Source organism: Loxodonta africana, chromosome 2, assembly GCF_030014295.1.
Source record: "Loxodonta africana isolate mLoxAfr1 chromosome 2, mLoxAfr1.hap2, whole genome shotgun sequence".
Taxonomy (NCBI): domain Eukaryota; kingdom Metazoa; phylum Chordata; class Mammalia; order Proboscidea; family Elephantidae; genus Loxodonta; species Loxodonta africana.
The window spans coordinates 47,166,260-47,190,919 of record NC_087343.1 but is presented as its reverse complement, the minus strand read 5'-3'; the positions used below and the strand labels follow the sequence as shown (position 1 = coordinate 47,190,919).

General features: G+C 39.4%; 1 protein-coding gene across 1 annotated transcript in view; it reads left to right on the top strand.

Annotated features, from left to right (window-relative positions):
• C6 (complement C6) overlaps nt 1-21,629 on the top strand; it is a 75,888-nt gene extending 54,259 nt beyond the window's left edge. Inside the window, exons 10-17 of the mRNA XM_003407898.4 lie at nt 555-780; nt 1,571-1,742; nt 2,062-2,173; nt 6,985-7,117; nt 8,297-8,485; nt 13,971-14,061; nt 18,133-18,374; nt 21,178-21,629. Of these exons, the coding sequence (XP_003407946.2) occupies nt 555-780; nt 1,571-1,742; nt 2,062-2,173; nt 6,985-7,117; nt 8,297-8,485; nt 13,971-14,061; nt 18,133-18,374; nt 21,178-21,359 (1,347 nt within the window). The 3' untranslated portion in view covers nt 21,360-21,629. The remainder of the gene's footprint in view (nt 1-554; nt 781-1,570; nt 1,743-2,061; nt 2,174-6,984; nt 7,118-8,296; nt 8,486-13,970; nt 14,062-18,132; nt 18,375-21,177) is intronic.
• Nucleotides 21,630-24,660: the final 3,031 nt, after the last annotated feature.

Genomic DNA, 24,660 nt, shown 5'->3' with positions numbered 1-24,660 from the left:
AAGCAAGTGATACCTCATATAATACTTCCTACACAGTAGGATTCTAGGGTGGGTAAATTCCAGATACATCAGACCTGCCTTAGTTTAAGAACAGCAAAAAACAAACCAAACCCACTGTCTTCAAGTCAATTCTGACTCATGGTAATGCTGTGTGTTACAGAGTAGAACTGAGCACCATGGGGTTTTTTTTGGCTGGGTTCATTGTGGAAGCAGATCACCAGCCCTTTCTTCCACGTTGCTGCTGGATGGGTTGGAACTGCCAAACCTTCCCATTAGTAGCCAAGAGCCAACCGTTTGCACCACCCCGGGACCTCTTAGGAACAGCAGAAGCTGGCTAATTTTGCAGATGGCTATTTCTTCTTATTGTACCCATTCTAAAGGGGAAAGAAATCCTCCTGCCTTTTGTAGAGGACTTTTCTCGACTGGGCTCAACAGATATACTAGGTTCTGCCATAATTCCTTTGAAGTGTGGAATTTTCCAGGCCTTGCCTTTCATTCTATGAGATTCAGGCAGTGGGATGTGACGATACCTCCTCTTTACCTTTTACCCTTAGCTTGCTCCCATCATGGACTTGCTAAGAAATATCCCCTGTGCAGTGACAAAACGGAACAACCTCAGGAAAGCTTTTCAAGAATATGCAGCCAAGTTCGACCCTTGCAAGTGTGCTCCATGTCCTAATAATGGCCAGCCCACGCTCTCAGGGACTGAATGTCTGTGTGTTTGCCAGAGTGGCACCTATGGCGAGAACTGTGAGAAGCGGTCTCCAGATTTTCAATCTAGTAAGTACCGGTAACTTTTTCTGAGTAACCATTTGCCCTGCCAAAAACTATCCTAGGTTGGTCAATTAAACACACACACACACAAAAAACCCTTCTGTTAGCAACATCCACTGTGTGCAAGCTCACAAGGAAAATAAGCCTGTAAAAAGTAGACTCTAAGGTCAATCAAGCATGGTATAGGTCTCAGCTGTAACCTACCAGTTATGTGATCTTGGAAAAGTTACCTAACCTTTCTATGCTTCATTTTGTTCATCCATAAATTGGGGATAATAGTAGTATCGACCTGAATATTAAAAAAACAAAACAAAAAAGTACAACCCTTATAACAAAAAATAAATAAAATAGCATGCTATAAAATAAATGATACTATTATTATCTTTATTAGCGTTATTATTAGAAATCATTTTAAATTAGTTTTAAGCCTTTTAGGTATTATAATGTAGAATGAGGGTGGTCTTGTAATAAGGAATAAATCAGAACCAAGGATTTCATACAGGACTGAGTAATGGTCATGGTTACCTCAAATCTTCCTTAGAAAGGGGGTGAGAAGTAGGAGTATATCTACTGTCTTTGAAAATGTGATTTGATATTCTATTTGAAGATGTTTATATATAAACATATATATGTTTATTAATAGTTGAAAATGCTTCATAATTGTTGCCATTTTGTTCTGATATTCCACAAAGGAGGTCACACAGCTAAAAAGTGAGGAAGTCAGTTTGGTCCACTTCTAAAGCCCAAACTCTCTGAGATGCACCATGCTCCATGGGTGGGTCTTCCTCTGTTCCAGAGGCTGTAAATGGGAACTGGGGCTGCTGGTCTTTCTGGAGCAGATGTGATGCTACTTATAAGAGATCAAGAACCCGACAATGCAATCACCCTGCACCCCAACAAGGGGGCAAACCCTGTGACGGGGAGCAGCGGCAAGAAGAGGACTGTACATTTTCAATAATGGAAAACAAGTAAGGACGGGTAAGGGGAAAGAATGGGGCATCCCCCCACCCCGCCACCAACTAACAAAGAGAGTCAAGATATTTATTAACCTACTGCTGAAAAAGGAATAATTAGAATTTACCTATTCCGACACAGCATACTAGTGGGGCATTGGATCTGCTGCTACTTCTTTCTATGTGATGTTTTCTCTCTGTTTAAACACACACACACACACAAGTATGTATACCTACATATATATGTATTTATACATATGTGCTTCTACATATATACATATACATACATAAATATGTCTCTAGATACACACACACACTTATTTTTCCCTTTTAGTGGACAACCATGTATCAGTGATGATGAAGAAATGAAAGAGGTAGATCTACCTGAGATAGAAGCAGATTCAGGGTGTCCTCGGCCTGTTCCTCCAGAAAATGGATTTATCCGGGTAAGTGTCCTGACCATCGCTTCAGGTATTGTTATTGTTATTGTTATTGTTATTGTTATTGTTATTGTTATTGTTATTGTTATTGTTATTGTTATTGTTATTGTTAGGTGCCATCGGCTTGATTTTGACTCATCAAGACCCTGTGTGACAGAGCAGAACTTCTCCATAGGGTTTTTTAGGCTGTAATCTTTATGGGAGAAGATCACCAGGTCTTTCTCCTATGAAGCTGCTGGGTGGGTTCAAACTGCCAGCATTTCAGCTAACTGTGTCACCAGGGCCTCCTTTAGGGTCAGAGTTCAAAAAACAGAATTTGAGAAGTATGGATTTTTTTTTTAAGGAGAATTATCATTTTCCTATTTAATAATATATCGACTCAAAATGTAAAAAAAAAAAAAATTAGAAATGCTTTGCCACTATTCCTTCTTGAAATACCCTGGAGATACCTTCAGACCTGGTTGTTTGGCCAAAGGATAACAGGCCCCTTGCCACTATTAAGTTCATATGATAATGACATGTTTATATGAATGGAGACTGGAAGCTGAACACAATGTAGGTTTGGATGACTTGAAAGAATATGACCCTAAGAGCTGGCTGCTTATTTCTGAGTCTGAGCAAACTAGCTCCTGTCCGAGGATTGTTATGAGAATGAGAAGCTAGTCCTTTCTCTAGTCATAGTAGGTGTTGAGTCTATAATGTCTCATTGGGTTAGAAACCAGTAGCGCTGTTTAGCAATCAAAACAATTTTAATGTACTTTTTAAATTAACTTTATCTCTTTCAATTAAGCCACAATAAGTTTCTATGATTTAAAAAGAGAAAGAAAAAAAAAACTGAATAGTTAAAATCATCAGACAGGCTGGTAGCTTTAGATATAAATGTCCCAGCAGATGTATCATATCTTAAATTGATCACAGAAGGCATGCTCCTGGATCAATTTTACCTTTCTCAACCTTGGCAAAGGCATTAATCTTTTTTCAACTGCATCATGTCCATGATCAGAAAGCAATAACCTTTGATTCTCTAAGGCTAGCAAATAAATAGCAACATCATGATGAACAGAGAAAAGATTGAAGTTATCAAGGATTTCATTTTACTTGGATCCACAATCAACACCCATGGATGCAGCAGTCATGAAATCAAAAGACACATTGCATTGGGCAAATCTGCTACAAAAGGCCTCTTAAAGTGTGGAAAAGGAAAGATGTCACCTTGAAGACTAAGGTGTGCCTGAACCAACCCATGGTGTTTTCAATCACCTCATATGCATGCAAAAGCTGGACAGTGGATAAAGAAAACCAAAGAAGAATTGACACCTTTGAATTATGGTGTTGAAGAAGAATATTGGATATGCCACAGACTGCTAGAAGAATGAACAAGCCTGTCTTGGGAAAAGTACAGCCAGAACGCTCCTTAGAAGCAAGAATGTTCAGACTCCATCTCACATATTTTGGACATGTTATCAGGAGGGACCAGTCCCTGGAGAATGACATCATGCTTGGTAAAGTAGCAAGTCAGCAAAAAAGAGGAAGACCCTCGAGATGGCTACAACAATGGGCTCAAGTATAGCAACAATTGTGTGGTTGGCACAGGATCGGGCAATGTTTCCCACTATTGTACACAGGGTCTCTATGTGTAATCAACTCAATAGCACCTAACAACAACAACAGCTAATAAATATCCATGGAGCATAGTTGGCTAATGTATCTTCCATGATTGTTTGTCTTCGGCCCTTGTATAAGGTACCATGTTTAAAAGTTTTAAGGAGAGGAAGTATTTTGGTGGGAAATGTGCTCAAACTCTAGAATGCAAAAGAATCAACTGCAGGGATTGTTAAAACACAGATGACTGGGTCCCGCTTCCAGAGTTTCTGATTCAATAAGTCTTAGGTGTGCCCCAGAAATTTCTATACCTAATAAGTTCCTAGGTGATGCTGATGCTGCTGGTTCAGGACCCACATTTGGGAAATCAATCTTTAGGAACAAGGGTAAGCAACTGTGACCCATGGGTCAAATCCAGTCATTACCTGTTGTTTTTTTTCTTAAGTAAACTTTTATTGGAACACAGCCACGCTTATCTGTTTACATATTGTCTATTATTGCTGCTTTCATGCAACAGGAGGTAAGTAGTTGTGACAGAGATGGTATGGCCTGCAAAGCCTAAAATAGTGCACATCTGACCTTTATAGAAACAGTTTGCCAATCTTTTCCCTGGAACATTAACCTCAGAAGTAAGTTATATATTGTCAGATCCAGAGACCTAAACAACTTTTAACCTTTCTATTTACACCAGCTGCTTCCAAAAACTGTTAAAATTATAGACATTCTAATTTTAATGGCACATAAAAGGTTGAAATAGTGATTCATTATTCTTATGACTCCTTTTATAAAATTAGATTATGTTTCCATTTCATGAACAAATTCACACTTTGTTTTATTTTGCTCCTTATTAAAAATCTGATCTCTATCTGACAGTAGTTTTTACTCAAAAGTAATATAATTTTAATTCCTCCTAATGAGAACTTTCTGGAATTTCTAATAACAACATGCCCTTTTATGTAATCAAGCAGAGGAAGGTATGCCTAATTCCAGGCTAGAACAATCATGTGATAATACCCCTGTAGGTAAGTGACAGTGACGTTAGGTAAATTTTCCTTGTTTAGTCAGTCCAGCAGAATGTGTTGTTCTAAACTCGACAGTTGCAACATATCCTTAGAGGCTAGCTTCATAAGAGAAATGGAAATAGATGATTGAGGCAATACTTAATTTCATGGGTAGTACAAGAAAAAATATACATGCAGCCTTTGAATAAAACATCATAATCATTAACACTACTCATCGCTCCATTTTCTCTTGGAAACAAAGCCACACCAATAATAACCAATAATAGGATTTTTTTTTTTTTAGTCTTTGTATGTTCAGGAAATTAAGAATCTTCTAGGAGACAAGTTGAATTATGTGGCCAAATAATAGCACAAGTTGATGACTGAATTTTCACCTGTCGTAAAATTGCCAACTTCATTTTCTAGTCAATTTTTTGCACTCTTCTTCCTCTCAGTAAAGGAAAAGAGCTTTGTGCTACTATCTCCCTAAGAATAATAGTGTCTTTCATCCTTTCAGCAGACAGTTACTAAGCAAAGACTTGTGAGACAGAGACCTGTACTTGAGTTGCCATTCAAGTGTCAAGGATGGGACCGATAAATGCAATGAACACTATAAAAAATAGGGCTTTGCACAAGTTGCCACCAAAGTTGAAAGGTTGATTCGCCTCATGAAACTGGAGAAGTCAAGGTGGTTTTCACAGAAGAAGTTATATTTGAGTTAAATCTTGCAGAATGACTTTGTCAGGCCAGGAAAAGAGAAAGTGTTGAGGATAGAGGGAATAGCCAGATAAATACACAGAAGCATGAAAGAGAATAATATGCTCAAAAAGTCAAGTGGGTTTATTTTTCATTTTTTGCCAGAATATAGGTTTTATAGGAGGAAGGGCAGGAGGTGAGGATGGTAAAGCAGAATAAAGCTAATATTCCAAGCGAAGTAAAATCCACTTTATCTTGAAATTTGTAAGTGAACCCCCAAATGACAGTAGTTTTACTTTAATTATCCATTAATTGAGAAAATACCTGATCTTCAATAGGTTACTAGGAATTGAGTAACATTTTTCAGCGATTTAGTCGATTAGCCATGATAGTAACTATATATAATTGCTGCATGTATTGATACATTAGGAGCTCTGATGGTATAGTAGTTAAGCACTTGGCTGCTACCCAAAAGGTTGACAGTTCAAACCACCAGCCACTCCACAGGAGAAAGATGTGGCAGCCTGCTTCCATAAAGATTACAGCCTTGGATACTGTAGGGGGCAGTTCTAGTCTGTCTTATAGGGTCACTGTGAATCAGAATAGACTCAATGGCAATGGGTTTGTTTTTGTTTTGGTGGGATGCATTATTTATTCCATTTATAACCACCACTTACTGAGTATATAGTGTTTCTGTTCTTGAAATAGTAGGCCACAGGTTAAGAAGCATAGGTTAAGACCACCCTGTACGCAGTAATATATTTATTTGCTAGGTTTGCAGTAATAAAATACCACAAATGAGGTAGTTAAAAGAACAGTAATGTTTTGTCTTATATTTCTGGAGCCCAAAATCAGGGTATTAGTCATGTTGATTCCTTCTGAGTTCTCTGAGAAAGACTCTGTTCCATGCCTCTTTCTTAGCTTCCGGTAATGACCAGCAATCCTTAGCATTCCTTGGCTTGTAGATGTATCTTCACATGGCCATCATCTCTCTGTCTCTGCGTATCTGTTCTCCCCTTTTATAAGAACACCAGTTGTATAAGATTAGGACCCACCCTATTCCGGGATGACTGCATGCTAACCTAACTAATAACCTCTTCAAAAACTGTATTTCCAAACAAGTCCACATTCACAGGTACAGTGTTCAAGACTTCAGCATATCTTTTAAATAATAATAATAATTCAATTCAAAGCAGGTGGAAAGCAAGTAAAAAAATCTTAATCAATTTATAGCAGCAATATGTAAGATGGATTAGAAGAGGAAGATTCTAACAATAAGAGAGACCAGGTAGAAAGTTGTCCTGGCACGAGACAGTAAATTCCCTGAACAAAGGCATTGATGATGGCACAGGAAAGAAGAAGAGAACTTGAGAGATATTTAGAAGTAGAATTTGAGAGGACTCTGCGACTAAGCAGACACAGGAGTGAACGAATACAAAGAATCCAGGATGACCCTGAGGTGTTTTGAGTTCTTTATTCATAGCATTAATAGTTTCCTGGTTTTTGTTTTAATTCTAGAATGAAAAGAAACTATACTCAGTTGGGGAAGAAGTTGAAATTTTCTGCTTTACTGGATTCAAAGCTGTTGGGTACCAGTACTTCAGATGCTTACCAGACCAGACCTGGAGGCAAGGAGACGTGCAATGCCAACGTGAGAACCCAGGCAGACATTTGGTGTGACTACTCTAAAGAATGAATGTGCCCAATATAAATACAGCATAGTCATACACTTAAATCAGTGTATTTTACTACTTTTTCAGTAACTCTGGTAAAAAGATTTAGTGAAGCAGAAAATAGGACTCCTTTGCTAAAATTAGATTTCAAAATATCATCATGTTTCAGTTCTACTGTCCCTGTCTTTTAGCTTCATACTCACAGGGATGTGAAATATGCACTTGAGAAGAAATTCAGGAAGTCTGCATACCACATATAACCACAGACATCTGCCTTGCCTGCTGCACAAATTGGTACGAGTTGATGAGTCCCAGAAAGATGATACTTACACTCTTTATGTATCATAAATGGAGTTTTTCATGTGATGCAGCTTTCTCCAAGGCACCCCTCCTTGGAGCATAGTCACATCGTTTGCTGAGGAAGAGTAAAGAAAACTCTCAAGAGCTTGTAAACTTTGCACATATCCATGTAACAGTAAAATCAAAAACAAGATTCAAAGCTCAAATGGGGACCCAAAAAAGCTATTATGGTACACCACGAAGCAGAGTTGTGAATGTCAATTAGAATATCCTCCCTCTCTATTACCCACAATGTAGTGTCTTGCTTTTGAGGAAACCCACTAGAGAGAAGAGGCAAGACATTAATTTCTTGAAAAGTAAAGATCCCACTAATGTAACAAAAGTTGATTGTGTCAGAGGCAGTTCCTGAGAAAGGGAACCTCAGGTAATGGAACTAAAGGGAGTTTCTTCGTGGAAGAACCTCAGAGGAAAGTCCTGCGATCCTTTTGTTGTTACTTGCCACAGAGTCAATTTCAACTCATGGCAACCCCAAGTGTGCAGAGTAGAACTGCTCCACAGGGTATTCAAGGCGGTGACTCTTGGGAAGAAAATAGCCAGGCCTGTGATCCCAGGAGCCTCTGGACATGATACAACTGTCAACCATCTGGCTAGTAGTGAAGCACTGAACTATTTTCACCACCCAGGAACTCCCTGGGATCCTTAACTCCCAGGTTTTCTGATTAAAAGGAGGCACTATATTTTTTTATAGCTTAATGAATGCAGTAAATCTCACTAAAATCACCTCTTTGGTTGTATAAAATCTAACTTCATTTGCTTGAGTATTCTGCTCCACATCTGAAATGTTTTTCTCCTTGCAGGGATAGGGTGCCTCAAGCCAGTTCTGCCGGAAGTCCTCACACTGTCACCCTTCGAAAGAGTATATAAAATTGGCAACTCCATTGAGCTAAGCTGCCCCAAAGGCCTTGTAGTAGCTGGGCCATCAAAGTATACGTGCAGTGGGGATTCCTGGACACCACCCATTTCAGACTCACTCACCTGTGAGAAAGGTGAGTAGTAGCTCAGGATTCTGCTGTCTGCTAAGGTGGTGCACCCCAAGATTGGTAGTATATTACCTACAGCAATGCTATCCCTTAAGTGTGTTTTGAGGGAGAAGCCAGAAGATTCTACTGAAGGGCTAGGTTATATTTCATCTTAAGTAAGTAACGAGGTCAGGCAGCAAATGGGGAGTTATTGCTGTAGTTCAAGCTTTCAAATCTTGTCTTTAGAGGGTAAGTTCAACTTTCCTTCCCAATATAAAACTTCAATATTTTGAGGAATACAAGGGCTCTCTTCTAGAAAGAACAGAATTGATAGTTAACTACAAATTTTGAATAAAGGGCCATTAAAAAAGTGTTCCGGTTGCTAGGTGCAGTTGAGTTGGTTCTGACGCAGAGCAACCCTATGAACAACAGAACAAAATGGTGCCCAGTCCTGCATCATCGTAACAACCATCGTTATGTTTGAGTCCATTGTTGCAGCCACTGTGTCAAGCCATCTCATTGAAGGTCTTCCTCTTTTTCACTGACCCTTTACCAAGCATAATTTCCTTCTTCAGGAACTGGTCCCTCTTAATAACATGTCCAAATTACGTGAGATGAAGCCTTGCCATCCTTGTTTCTAAGGAGCATTCTAGTTATACTTCTTCCAAGACAGATTTGTTTGTTCTTCTGATAGTCCATGGTATAGTCAATATTCTTCACCAACACCGTAATTCAAAGGCATCAATTCTTCTTCAGTTTTCCTTATTCGTTGTCTAGCTTTCGCATGCATATGAAGTGATTGAAAATACCATGACTTGGGTCAGACTCACCTTAGTCCTCAAAGTGACATGTTTGCTTTTTAACACTTTAAAGAGGTCTTTTGAAGCAAAATTGCCCAAGGCAATGCATCTTTTGATTTCTTGACTCCTGCTTCCATGGGTGTTGATTGTGGATTCAAGTAAAATAAAATCTGAGTCAAATGACAACTTCAATCTTTTTCTTGTTTATCATTATGTTGCTTATTGGTCCACTTGTGAGGATTTGTGTTTTCTTTACACAGAGATGTAATCCATACCAAAGGCTGTAGTCTGTGATTTTCGTCAGTAAGTACCTCAAGACCTCTTCACTTTCAGCAAGGAAGGATGTGTCATCTGCATATCACAGGTCGTTTATGAATTTTCCTCCAATCCTGATGCTGTGTTCTTCTTCATATAGTCCAGCTTCTTGAGTAATTCTCTCAACATACAAATTGAATAAGTATGGTAGAAGGATGCAACCTTGGTACAACCTGATTTTAAACCACGCAGTGTCCCCTTGTTCTGTTTGAACAACTGCCTCTTGGTCTATGTACAGGTTCTGCATGAGCACAATTAAGCGTTCTGCAATTCCCATTCTTCAAAATGTTATCCATAACTTGTTATGATCCACACAGTCAAATGCCTTTGCTTAGTCAATGAAACATAGGTAAACATCTTTCTGGTATTCTCTGCTTTTAGCCAAGATCCATCTGACATCATCAGTGTTATCCCTTGTTCCATGTCTTCTTCTGAATATGGCTTGAATTTCTGGCAATTCCCTTTGGATGTACTGTTGCAGCCTCTTTTGAATTTTCTTCAGCAAAATTTTACTTGCCTGTTGTGATATTAATGATAATGTTTGATAATTTCTGCATTCTGTTGGATCACCTTTCTTTGGAATGGGCAAAAATATGAATCTCTCCCAGCCAGTCAGCCGGGTAGCTGTCTTTCAAATTTCTTGGCGTAGACAAGTGAGCACCTTCAGCACTGCATGCATTTGTTGAAATATCTCAACTGATATTTCATCAGTCCCTGAAGGCTTGTTTTTCACCAATGCTTTCAGTGCAGCTTGGACTTCTTCCTTCAGTACCATCAGTTCTTGTTCATATGCCACCTCCCAAAATGGTTGAAAATCAACCAATTCTTTTTGGTACAGTGACTCTGAGTATCTGGGTATTAAAAAAAGGAGTACCCACATAATGAAGCATTTGATTTTAATGTAAAACATAAAAATGGCATTCATCAATTTTCCAGTGTAGGACAAAGGGATTTTATTTCCTGTGTGGTCTCCTGACTTGAGTTTCAAAGCATCTTCCTCAAATAAAGCACACTCATAACTCTTCACCTATGTTATCTCATATCAGTGTCTCTAAAACAATGATTTTTAACTCCACGAGGGACACTTTTCCAGAAAATACCTATGGCCAGGCTGCCATCCCCAACATACTGATTTCACTGAACTGGGGGAGGGCCCAGCACTTGTTTAAAAGCTCTTCTAGCTAATCCAAATGTGCACCCAGAGTAAAGAACCATTGTTTTGAAGAGAGCTGAAGCATATTGAAGCAAACTGACTAGAAAATACTTTTAGATTAAATGTGGTTTTTTTTTCCTTGATTTTTTACAGAAGTCCCATCCACAACTAATTTAAAACAAATTTTTTGCTGATCACCTTTATTAAATTGTTCAAAGTTTTTGACCTAGTTGTCATAAGAATACTCCTTTCTCTTTCTTTATTGTGTCAGTTTATTTAATATTTAATCACCTTACACAATTACAATAACAAGTATAAGCCAAAAACCAAACCCATTGCTGTTGAGTTGATTCCAACTCATCGCGACCCTGTAGGACAGAGTAGAACTGTCTCATAGGGTTTCTAAGGAACGGCTGGTGAATTCGAACTCCTGACCTTTTGGTTAGCAGCTAAACTTTTAACCACTGGGCCACCAGCTATAACAACTATAAAAAAAAAAAAAGCTGGCATAAATAGATTTGCAAATAAAGAAGACTGTTAGTATACATATAGCTCAACAGGTGGCTGGTACAAGGGCACCGGAGAACACTAGTTAATCTGGCAAGACAGTTAATTGGAGGACAGTTATGAGAGCTTCTGTTAAAATTCATATCTTCCAAAGTTCTCAATATACTTGCTGAAATAATTCCTCTTTTGTAATCAGAGAATTCTTGTGGAGGTAGCTGAGATCAGATATGATTTGGTCTGTTTTACTTATGGAAAAGCCAGAGGCACAGAGAGGCTAAATTAAACATAAGGTTACACAGTCTGGGTCAAACAGAGACTAGACACCAGCTCCGCTAATCCCTCCAAGCTCTTTGCCATGTTGTCTTCTTTATTCTCTTCTCAGCATTTATAAAATATTTAGGGAAGGAGGAAATTAATATATTGAGTAACATTAAATAACATTATTGGTATGGAGACCTCTTGAGAATCTTTCAGGTTAATATTGTATCTTGCTTTCACTTGAAGCCTGATGTTGTCAGAGGGATGGGCAACTGCTGGCTTTAGAGAGTTAAAATCCCGGGGTACCTTAGGGAGGATCCTCCTCCCTATATACATAATGGTGCATGTGTGTGAGCTCAGATGCACAATACAACTCTGTGATTAGAAAAGAAATTTAAATCATAATCTAAACTAAGATACGTTTTATATCTAGATAAAGGAGATAAATATCCTACGTTATATGCTTCCTCTCCTACAATACTGAAAGAACTAAAGATCAGTGAAGGGAGTCATAGAAGGAGAAACAAAATAATCAATAAATCAGAACACTCTTTCCTCTCAATGTGTGGAGAACAGTAAGGTAAAGAGAATTTTAGGCTGTCACTTGGCCGGGGAAAGACTCTTACTTCTTTCTATGTGAAAGAGGGTGTCACTTCCTGCAGGAGTGAGTTACTGTATGCCTTCACAGTTCCTTCTTTCTTCTGAGGAATTGACACCTCCTGCCTCACTTCAGAAGATCCCCTTGCCCTCAGCACTTTGAAGACTGAGTAGTGTTTTCATCCACATGTAGCTCGCAAATCCCCGGGAGTGTGGGGCAGCTGAGCACCAGCTCAGGCTTCTACACTTAGTGGGGAAACAAAGGCTCCTTCCATGTGATCACTGAAAATTTCTAAACACTAGTGACAGAGCAGTGCTGTGTGCTACGTGAAAGCTGATTCTCTTTGGAAACAATCTATAGCTTGGACTCTCTGCCAGAACTAAGTGTGGATTTATTTACAAAGGGCAAAGATGCATAGCCACACACACACAAAAAAAGAAAATCAATCCCAAGTCAGTGTAAATCTTAGTACCTGAGGCCTTACAGGCTGCACATCTCCATGTTCATGGAGGTTCTGGGCTGAATTTCATCATATGGAATTAGGGTCCTAATAGTCAGTAATAGTAGGAAATGAAGAAAACCAACCAAATTTTAAAAATCTTTATTTTTACGTCTAGCATAAACCTCCTTCCCCTATCAAACCTTCTAGCTGGTAGGTTAAGAGAAGAAACTATGAGCTGAATAACCTGCTCTGCCATCTAATGTGGCAGACTATCTAGATAAAGCCTGCCTACTGCTTCTTCCTGACAATTACTTTCTTAACAAGGCCATTTTGGTTCTGTGAATGTCAGATCCAGACCAGGGAGTTCTACTGTCATCCAACAGGCTTGGGAGGTCAGCACCAGCTCCAACTCAGCCAGTTAAGGTTCTCTGGGTGGGCCTCAACAGCAAACAAAGAAAACCAAAATTTCCCTTTTCATATAATATACCCCAAGTGTTATTGTTGTTGTTGGGCTTTAGTCCAAATTACCATCGTCTTTCACCTGAACTACTATAATATCCTCATAGATTGTCTACCCATGGCCCTCTTGTCCACCATGACTCTCCAAATCACCATGCCTTCTCCATGGTGAAGCCAGAATGAATTTCTTTTTCAAAATCCAGATCTGATTTTGTCATACAACCATCTGCATAAAACCCATCAAAGACTTCCCCCTGTTTATAAAATAAAGACAAATATCTTTCAAATGTCCTATAAGATGCTGCACAGCCTGGAAACCATCTACTCTCTGGCTGCTTCTTGCTCCATGGTCTTCTTTCTCTCTACTTCAATCACACTGGCCTCCTTACAGTTCCAGGAAAGTCACAGGCTGCCTCTCTTTTGAGCACATTTTATCTAATACTTTCTTTCCTTTGAACACTCTCCATTCTCCCCATTTTACCATTCCCAACCTTTCTGGCTACATCAATTTTCTTGATTATATGCTTTCTCTTTAATAGCACTAATAGCAGCAGCAATTCTATCTGTATTACTGTGTTTGATTACTGTCTATCTGCCCCAAAAGACTGTAAGCTCTATGAGCAGAAGGTCTGGATCAGATTTTACTCTACCCACTATGCCCAGAACCTAGCACAGCGCCAGAAACACTTTAGGTGCTCAATACATATTTGAAAAACAAATGAACATAAATATCGCTAATTCTATTTTCTTTAGTTCTCTGAATTTAATGGCAATTTGAGGTTGAAAAATGACAGCTCGTGAGAACTGGAAAGAACTTTTCCAATAGAATATTTCATGACAACATATTTGGAAAATCCAAAATGAGTGCTGTAACTCCAGGAGATAAATGAGAATCTTTCACCTCTGCCTCCTTGCCCTGAATTCAAGCTTCCCATGTAGAGTCCTGTGGTGCACTTTTCTTTTATCTCTTTTTGTTTCAGATATTCTGACAAAATTACAGGGCCATTGTCAGCTGGGACAAAAACAGTCAGGATCTGAATGCATTTGTATGTCTCCAGCAGAAGACTGTAGGTAAGAGAGACCCTATGGACTGTGTCTGGAAATTGGAAAAGCCAATCTAGGGTAACCAACTTGGTGGAGGAGTTGAGCTTATTGATGCACAAACATGGAACATATTAATTTTTCACATGACTTATACCCCTGTGCTCCGTTGAATGCCTCTTTCTCCACTTGGTAGCAAGCTTTCTTAATTATCATTCAGCTTGCATCCCTAAGTTTGCTTGGCTTTTGTTTTTTAAAACAGTCCTATTTGGGCTATAAGGATTTATTCCTGTCCATTTTAAAACTCCAGACTCAATTATCTCAAAGCTCTTCCCCTTTCCCTTAAATATAGGGAAAAATTGTGATTCTAAAAGCTTGAAACGGAAAAAATGTTATGACCATGGACTTCACACACACACACACACACACACACACACACAGCTTTACCAATTTATTCCTTCATGCTGCGGCAGAGAGCACGGAGAAGAAAAATGGCAGGTCTGCATGTGACTGCCACTACTGCCTGCTCTGTGTTGGTGTAACTGCCTTTTCTTTACGTGAACCAACCCAGAAGTGGCAAGGTTGCTTAAGAGCTAGTTTCAGCTAAGTTTAACAGACAAATCCAAAATATCATTAGCTTAAAATAAAATTTTGCTTCTCTATTGCACAAAATAAATGCAGAGGTAGGAAGCTGAAGGCTAGTAAGGTGACTTTGTCATTTCATGTGGGGCTGAGTGTCTTTCCAGCTCTCTACTCTAACATCTTTAAAGTTATTTCTTGATCCAAGATTGCTCTGCCAGAGCAGGGAAGAAGAAAAACTAAAAATGGGCACATCTCCTCTTTTTAAGGAGATTTCCTGGAAAACCCATCACCTGATTCCTCCTTACTAACCTTCACTTACTCACATGGTGTATTGGGTTGAATAGTTTCCCCCAAAGTGCGTCTCCTTCCTGGAACCTCAGAATGTGACCTTATTGGGAAACAGGGTCACTGCAGATATAATTAGTTAAGTTTACATGAGGTCATACTGATGTAGGGTGGGCCCTAACCTAATACGACTGGTCCCCTTTTTATGAGAGACAGACACAGAGAGGCACAGAGGGAAGACCACCATGTAATGAAGAGGCAGAGATTGGAGTGACCCCTCTACAAGCCAAGGAATGTCTCGGGCTACCAGAAATTAGAAAAGGCAAGGAATTATTCCTCCCATAGAATCTTCAGAGAGAGCACAGTCCTGCAAACATCTTGATTTCAGACTTGTAGCCTCAATAACTGTGAGAGAATGAATTTCTGTTGTTTTAAGCCACCCAGTTTGTGGTACTTTGTTCAGGCAGCCCTAAGAGACTAATAACGCGTGGCTACACCTACCTGCACAGTGGCTGCGACAATGGGTTTAAGCATAACCGTGATTGTGAGTATGGTGCAGGACCAGGCAGTGTTTCGTTCTATTACATATAGGGTCGCTAAGAGTCCACACAGACTCAACAGCACCTAACAACAGTAACACCTGCCTGCAAGGCACGCAGTAAAATGCAATCTTTTGGCAAGATGCACAGCCACTCTGAACAAAACTAGAGTTAAATTACTAAGGAGGAAAGAATTACTCAGCCATAAAGAAAAACGAAGTCCTAATACATGCTACAACATGAATGAACCTTGAAAACGTTATGCTGAGTAAAACAAGTCAATCATGAAAGGAAAAATATTTTGTATCTCACTTACACGAAATATCTAGAGTAGGCAAGTGTGCTGAGACCACAGTTTATTCATGGTTAACAGGGGTGGTGCCGTTGTTGATGCTAGGTGCCGTCGAGTTGATTCCGATTCATAACAACCCCATGTAAGGGAGTAGACCTGCCCCATAAGGTTTTCTAGGATACAGTCTCTACGGGAAGGAGTCCTGGCGGTGCAGTGGTTAAGTTATCAGCCAAAAGTTCAGCAATTCGAACCCACCAGCTGCTCTGCAGGAGAAAGATGTGGCAGTCTGCTTCTGTAAAAGTTACAGTTCAGAAACCCTGTGGGGCAGTTCTGCTCTGTCCTATAGGGTCACCATGAGTCGGAATCGCCTTAGTAGCCATGGGTTATATTTAAGAAAGCAGATCGCCTGATCTTTCCTCCTCAGAGCCACTGAGCGGATTCAAACGACCAAACATTCAGTTAGTAGCCAAGTGCTTAACCGTTGTGCCATGAGTGCTTCTTACCAGGGGCAGCAGGGAGGCAGAAAGGGAGGAGTCATTGTTTTGTAAGCAATGAGTTTCTGTTTATGGTGATGGGAAATTTGGCAATGATTATGGGTGATGATAGCACAACATAATTAAAGTAGTTGATATCACTAAATTGTACACCTAAAAAATGTTGGAGAAAAGAATAGAGAATGATGGGGTTGGAAGCCAAAAGACTTGGTCACAGTTACGATGTTTCACTTTTAACACTGATTATGTTAAAGTCATGTTCTCATGTTCTTCTGTGCTGTAGCTGACCAGATGCTTATAAAAACACATTTATTGGTTTTTTTTTTTTTTTTTTTTTAAAGAGTGCTAGAGGGGTCTTTTTCTGATAATTCCACTGACAGGGGAAAGATTCCACTCAAAGGCGGTTCTATTCAGCACAAGCAGCCCACCTCATAACTTCTTGTTGCTGGAGTCCCTCACTCAGCAAAAAGCCCTCTTGGGAATACCTACACTTTTTACATTGTCCACTTAATCCAGAGGAAATTGCTTTCTTAATCTTTGTCCTACCAAATGGTAGAAATACAGACTACCCCCTGGAACTCCTCTCTCAGTTTGTCCATAACTCAATAGCCTCTTTCTGTACAACTCGGGCCTCTTATATTTGGAGTTGGAGGAGCTTGTGTAGTGGCTGGACCCACAGCTTAGATTCTCTGCATTTAGAAAGCCATCTTTTGTTCTCAGCTGTGGGTTCTAGAGGCCGGTTCCTGGAAACAATCTTACACACTGGTGCACTGATTGTTGACTCTAAAGTTGTCTTCAGAGAGGATACACAAGTTGGAGCAACCACCATCATATCCTCTCAGCAGGAGAAAGACTGTGACTACTTGTTACATCTTGGTGGTAGGACCTACTTAGATTAAGCAGGTTACCCAGGGAATGACTTCAAAGCTTATACTCTTAGTCAGAATAAGGTCACACTTCAAAAGCTGCTTAATGGTATAAAACTGTATATGACAAGTTCTAAATTAATGTTGCAATCAGTGAGTGTTAGAGAATTCAGAGGAAGTACAGACTATCATGGGCTAAGCTGGTAAAAGAAACTTCAAAATGTAGCCAAGAATCGAACTGAACACAGAGGAGAAACAATGTATTGTCGACTGAGCAGCGCATGAGATGGCAGCAAAAGGAGAATAGTGTTTTCATGCTAAAAAAGCAAAAAAAAAAACAGTGGCTGTCAAGTCAGTTTCAATACGTGGTAACTCCATTTGTGTCAGAGTAGAAATGCTCTTCATAGAGTTTCCAGTGGCTGTGACGTTTTCGGAAGTGGACCACTAGGTTTCTCTTTTGTGGCACCTCTGGGTGAATTTGGAAACCCCGGTGGCATAGTGGTTAAGAGCTACCTATGCTAACCAAAAGGTCAGTAGTTCAAATCCACTAGGTGCTCCTTGGAAACTTTATGGGACAGGTCTACTCCATCCTATAGGGCCGCTGTGAATAAGAATCGACTCAACAGCAATGGATTTGGTTTTTATTTTTGGTTTGAGTGAATTTGAACCATCAACCTTTACCATTTGTCTCATCCAGGGACTCCTTTTCTTCACGTTAGTAGATAATAAATACAATTGGCAGGTGATGAGGCGGAATTTTTGAGGATAGGAAATAACACTAGAAAAGAAGTCAGCTGCAGCCAATTTATGAAAGATCTTGATTATCAGAGTTTAAGAATTCAGACTGTAATTTGTGGAAAATTGGGAGTTAAAGGTTAAAATGAAATTTTAGAAAAATTAATCCCAGGCAGCATGAAGGATAAAATGGAGGGATTAAAAAGAGAGAGATTGTAAGTGGTAAGTTAACATAATTAACTGGTTATACACCCTTTCTTTTTTTTCTGATCTTCACATGTAAACACTTGCTTTCCTTTCTTGGACAGCTCTTATTCAGAAGAACTCTGTGTGCTTGATACAGCCTCCAGCCATCACTTTACTTCATCTGCTTGTGAGTTGTCGGCTGAGAAATGTTTGAATAACCAACAACTGCATTTTCTACATGTTGGTTCCTGCCAAGATGGTCCACAGTTAGAATGGGGCCTTGAAAGGGTAAAACTTTCATTGGATAGCACAAAGAGAGAATCCTGTGGCTATGACACCTGCTATGACTGGGAAAAATGTTTAGGTAAGCTCCAGGCCTGGCTACACACTGTAATAGAAAAGCTCTTCCTTAACCTTCACCCCAGCTAGTGTATCTTATTTGCATATATACGTAATCTTCCTTAATAATTCCTTTTCATTAATCAAAAATAATTCCTTTTCATTGTAAAAAAATTTTTTATATAAAATGATTTAAACAGAAGGAAAAATACATGACCTGCCCGCAATTAGAAGTAACTACCTTAATAATATTGAGGTGACTTAAATTGTTTATATAAACAGAAGCCCATAAAAAACTTGGCCCAGGGACCTCACACACCTCGGGAGTGGCCGTGTATATAATACAGATTCTTAAAAAATAAGATGGGACCACACACTACCTGCTATTTTATATATGGCCTTTTTGTACCTAATGTATCATGAAACTATTTCAATGTCATTGTGTATTATTCTGTCACATCATTTTTGATGTCTGCGAGAAGTCCATGTGGATTTTTGTGATTTATTTAACTAATACTGTTAGGCATTTGGATTTTTTCCCACTGTTTCACTATTATAATCAGTGTTTTGATAGATAAATCCATCACAGAAAAATTTATAAACTAAGATTTCCTTAGGATATACTCTAGAAACTGGAATTGAAGATAGAAGTTATTTTAGAACGTATTTATTTTTGTATTTTAAAATATATGAATATATATTTTAAAAATATAGCAAACCCAGTGCCATTGAGTTGATTTAGACTCATAGCAACCCTATAGGACAGAGTAGAACTGTTTAAAAACATATTTAAAAACAAATTTTGTTGATACAATGTATCACCTTGCTTTGCAGAAATGTTTTTACCGTATTATATTCCTACCTACAATGTACTATATTGACCTGCCCTCTTACGTGTTCACCAAACCTGGAAGTTATCACTCTTTTATATCCCTGCCAACTTGATGATTAAAAGTGGCACTGCATTTCTATTTTCCATAATTTATTGGCTATTGGAATTTCATTTGTGAATTGTTTGGAAGCAGGGACATCACAGAAGTACATTCACTCTAAAATGAAATATGACTCTGAAGTAGCTTAAATAAGCTTCATATAATACACAAAGGTGAGTTAGAAATTAGGATGTAACAGAACCCAGACAGGCAGCTAGATTTCTCTTGTGACACATTTTGAGAAATTATCTTAAATCAGGGCAGAAAGTATGCAATGGGAACTTAACTGAATTGTTATTCTAAATTTTGCTAAAACCATCTTACTTTTGCAAAAAAAAAAAAAAAAGACAAAAGCGTTATTGTTCCACTTGACTCTGCTTTCACATTCCAGCCCAATGTTCTTGAGCGTAGTACTGGAAAAGAGAGAGGTCTTACCTCCCAAGTCCAGTTCCTTCCTGATACACTGAAAGTCGATCATCAGGCCCCATTTCCCTTGAGCAGGCACAGAATTGAACTCATGACAGAGGATGGACACGGGAGGCATAGTCAGCAGGCCACACCTGCTGGCAACAAACCAGGAGATCAACATCTGAAGCTTCCAACCTTGGTACCACACAGGGCCCAGTGCATACATTGCTTAATTGTAATCAGTGCTACCTTGTAGATAAAAACTACTATGCCTTTTTATTATTATTATTTTAATGATGCTTGACCAACATTATTACCCTACTGGCATCTGTCCCAGAAACAATAATTTGTGGTAGAAAATAGCTGAAAATGTACAGCATTTTGTACTCAAAATATCACTCTGGGAATTGCTACTGTGAGAATGCTATTATCAAAAATACGTGCAGAAAATAATGGGATTTTGGACAGCAGGGAGGATAAAAATGATCCCTAAATATACTACAATAGGTAGGTCAAGTATTTGGGGATGTGTTTAGTGAGTTGCTTCTGTTTTTTCTCATTTATTGTGGATAAAAGGTCTTCATGGAACTCTTCTATTCCAAGACATTTTTTTCTGCTGTTTTCCCCATAAATTATTCTTTTCAAATCTGACAGAAAAATAATATGTAGTTTACAATTTCATCAAAATATCTGCCTTTACTATTACCCCTTTGCTGTACATATATCTAAATCCCTGCAGACTCCAAGACTCTAAGTTTGTCTAAAAAAAGAATAATAAAAAGTTTGAACACTTAATCAATATGGCTTAAATTAGCATAATGTCTTGGGGTAATCAATTGAAACTTGGATATTTATTAAGAAGGGTTTTATTTAAATAATTTAAAATATGTTTTTGGTTTTCTCACAACCAGAAACTCATGTGAAATTGGTCACTACAGATTGTAAGCGCAAGTAAGCTCGTGCTTACCTTCCTTACCAGGTAATCCGTCCTGGCCAGAGACTGTAAATTTGAAAAGAGGCTTTGATTCTGTAGGAAAGTGCTGTGGGGTTGGGAGAGAGATAGATGCCAGACATACTTAGAAGCAGAACCTTTGATGTGGTGAAAATGTGAAATCGTTCACTACAGATGATCTGGTAAGCAAGACAAGCACTGTGTTTACCTTGCTATTGGATAATCTGCCCCGTGCTAGATAAACAATAACTACAAACATACTAAAACAAGGCCAATGAGAAAAGATAGAAAAGAACAGGTTTAAGACATTGTGGAAATAAAGCTGACAGGAGACGGTAATCGATCGGTTTATTAGTGCATTCTGCTTTCATATCCAGATCACCCCATTCAACCTCAGCTGGGATTTGGGGGCTTTTGCCTTTGTTTAAGCTTTTTCATTCATTGCCATCAAGGAGCTCATCACTCTGGGAAGGAGTTAGGTGAAACCAAACCCTAAGGTATTGTGATGAGTCATACTATCTCCTCTTCCATTGCAGCCTCCACTTCCAAATGTATCTGCCTGTTGCCCCCTCAGTGCTTCAAAGGTGGAAACCAACTCTACTGCGTCACAACAGGATTGTCAACAAGGGAGAAAACATTGAACATCTGTGAAGTGGGAGCTATAAAATGTGCCGGGAGGAAGCTGGAAATACTGCATCCTGGGAGGTGTTTGACCTAACACGATTACTGATAAACAGATTTACTATCCAACTATAATCCCTACGGTCAGGCATTCTTGTTGAAACAGCAAACTGGCACGTCCAGGAGTTGCTGACAGAACTCTTCTGTGTTGGTTTCGTATAGTTAAGCTCCCCTTACGCCCGTCATAGACGTCCCTGTCCAGTTCCAGCCCACCCCTCCCTGAAGCACAATAACTTGCACATCAGCCTAGTAAATTCTCTAGCTCACTGATTCAGTTACATTGTACTAAAATGATGGGACTTTTGAGGACCTTATGAAGCCTATGATATTAAGCATTCTCACAAACAGAAATAAGAACAAAAACCATACGTTTTCTTTAATTATTCAATAAATGTAGAAATCTACAACAGCTTGTAAAACAACCTCCATGCATTCATTCAACAAATAATTCCTGAGTGTCTACACTGTGCCAAGTCCTGTTCAGGTGCTGGGGAATCAGCAGTGAATAAAACAGACAAAAACCCTTTCCTTCAGGAAGCTCACATTTATGTAGGGGAAGATATCAGTAAATAAAATAAGTATGTAAAATATATGGTCTGTTTGGTGGTAGTAAGTGCTATGGGAAAAAATGACGTAGGGAAGGGAAAGCTCCACTTTGAGGTGTTATTGCCTCCAAGGGAATACCTGTAATAACACCCATCACTGTGAGGATAACCAGATTCAAGCGGAAACTACTTTGTTTAAAGTAGTTAAGAATAAACTTCAGGAGTTCCGTCCTCTCAGGAAGGAGAAAAGAGATTTTCTTTGCCTTGGCTAAAGTGCATCACAAAGCTTTTAAGCTGAAGTATGTGATGGAAGAAATATGGTCAGAGAATTGTGAAGGAATAATTTTTAGAGTAAATCACATCGTTCTTATTTAGGCCATACCAGGTAGACACCCATTTCTTAGAGAGGCCAGGATATCATTTTGAATTGGGGAAGAGGAGGGTCTTGAGAACAGTGGTTCCAAATATTAGCTTGCATCTGAATCACCTGGAGGGCTTGTTAGATACAGACTAATCATACAAATGGCTGGGACTTAGCCCAGTTTCTGATTCAGTAGGTCCAAGGTGGGGCCTGAGAATTTATAGTTCTAACAATTTCCCGGGTGATGGTGCTACTGCTGATCAGGGGACCACACTTTGAGAACTCCTAGTTTAGAGAAAAAAAAACAACCAAACCAAACCTGCTGCCATTGAGTCGATTCCGACTTATAGTCGGACCCTATAGGACAGAGTAGAACTAACTGCCCCATAGAGTTTCCAAGGAGTGCCTGGTGGATTTGAACTGTTGACCTCTTGGTTAGCAGCTGTAGCACTTAACCACTACACCACCAGGGTTTCGTGGTTTACTGAAGGAGTTGCCAAACAGATATCCTGAATTAAACCAACCAGCCAAACTCAGTGCCGTGGAGTCGATTCCAACCCATAGCGCCTCTATAGGACAGAGTAGAGCTGCCCCATAGAGTTTCCAAGGAGCGCCTGGCGGTTTCGAACTCCCAAGCCTTTGGTTAGCAGCCCTAGCATTTAACCACCACAACTCCAGGGTTCCCCTCCTGAATTAGCGATTGAATTTTCAAATGAAACCTACCCAGCCAATCTCCAAGCAGGCAAATGGAAGCCAACTCACTTCCTCTAAAACTCATTAGAACTCCCCCCAAGTTGCGGGGCCAGGGGGTATGCACCACAGACACCTAGCAGCACATTAAATGTGTTAACCGCAGTTCCTCCTCCATCTTGGTAATCATTGGCATGTTGGCAAAATCGAATATCTTGCAATATCAAAAGAGAAGAATGAGGATGGAAAAAACCCAGAAACAGAAAATGAATGTTTCTGGTGTAACAACAGTTGAATGGAACTTTTTATTTCCCGGAATTCAGTAAATGAGACTCCAAACTAAGGGCAAAGAGGCATTAAATACTCCCACGCCGTAAGGAGCTCCATTAATAACTGGGTCAAGAAAATTTCCTCAGGATTGAATTGGTTCTGCTCTACTCAACTCTCATACCAGCCCCACAACTTTCCAGGCTGTGAAACAGGACTAGAGGAGGGAGGGAGCCCTGGGAATCTCCAGCAGCTGCATAAATGTCTACAGTGAGAGTGAGTCCTTTTCCTCCCGTGGTGAAGAGGAGGATCCTGAAAGTATCCACTAAAACTAGGCCACCAAAACCCCAAAAGAATTATTGGTAGGTTGCGGGGGTTCCTGCAACCAGGATGTAAAAACACCACCCTCACCAGCTGGGTGCTGCGGAATCTTAGAGCTGCCGTTGGAAAGGGGAATCCTGGAGGGGTTGCTCCATCCGGCGGGGAGGGAAGAAGTTCTCCCTTGCATCAGCGTGAGACCACTTCCTGCCTAGGGAATGCTGAAGGCACGATGCTTCCAGCAGTGGCCTGCGCTGCTCTGCCTGTGAGAGGGGATTGGAGTGGTATGACTGGGAAAAAGAGGTTGCAGCCCTTTCTCCATTTGAGTCCCAAGGTCCTGCAAAGGAATGGAGAAATTAGGTGGTGCTGTGCCTCTGCAGGAAGTTATACAGAATGGAAGAAAGGCAGCAGCTCTGAGGCTCTCCCCAGTCCGGGACATGAGCCTCTGGAAACCATAGAAAAGAAGTACCCCACACGGGGAGGTCTTGGATTAGGAGTAAACCAAATAACCACCCTCAGGCAACTGACAGAAAATATGGGACTGGTCCCAGATTTAATTAAGAGGAGAGAAAAATGGAATTTGACAGAGAGCTGTGATTAGGAAAAAAAAAGTCTTCCTCTTTACAACCCATAGTATAATAAATGGGTTATACAAACTATTACATTCATATTGTTTGATTAATATCAGTCATTCTTGCTTTAAATTATTTTACATTCTTTTACTTGTAATCTTCCCTTTTAATGCTGATTAACGGGTCTTTTTACCACTTCAGCTACCTTTGTTTTAAAGAATTTTTTTGAGTGCACTAGTCCATTAAAGTTTGCGTTAGGTAAATTTGCATACCATTTACCAGTTAAATTTTCACTCTCATGTTAATATTAATGTAGCAATTTGGTACAAGTGTTAAGAGCTAGTGGTAAAATTATCATCATGAACCAGAGAACAGAACTGAAATGTATTAAATATCTGTAATTTGGACCTAGAATTGCCAACTCAGTCCTAGAAGATTAAATAAATTCCAGATCAAAGGTAAAAAGCTTTATCCTCTTAGGTTACTGGAGATGAAAACTAAGTACTTACACGCTTGTAGTTTAAGTAACTAGAAACCAACTCAGATCTTTTTTAAAATATGTATTTTAATTTTTGTTGGTTCCAC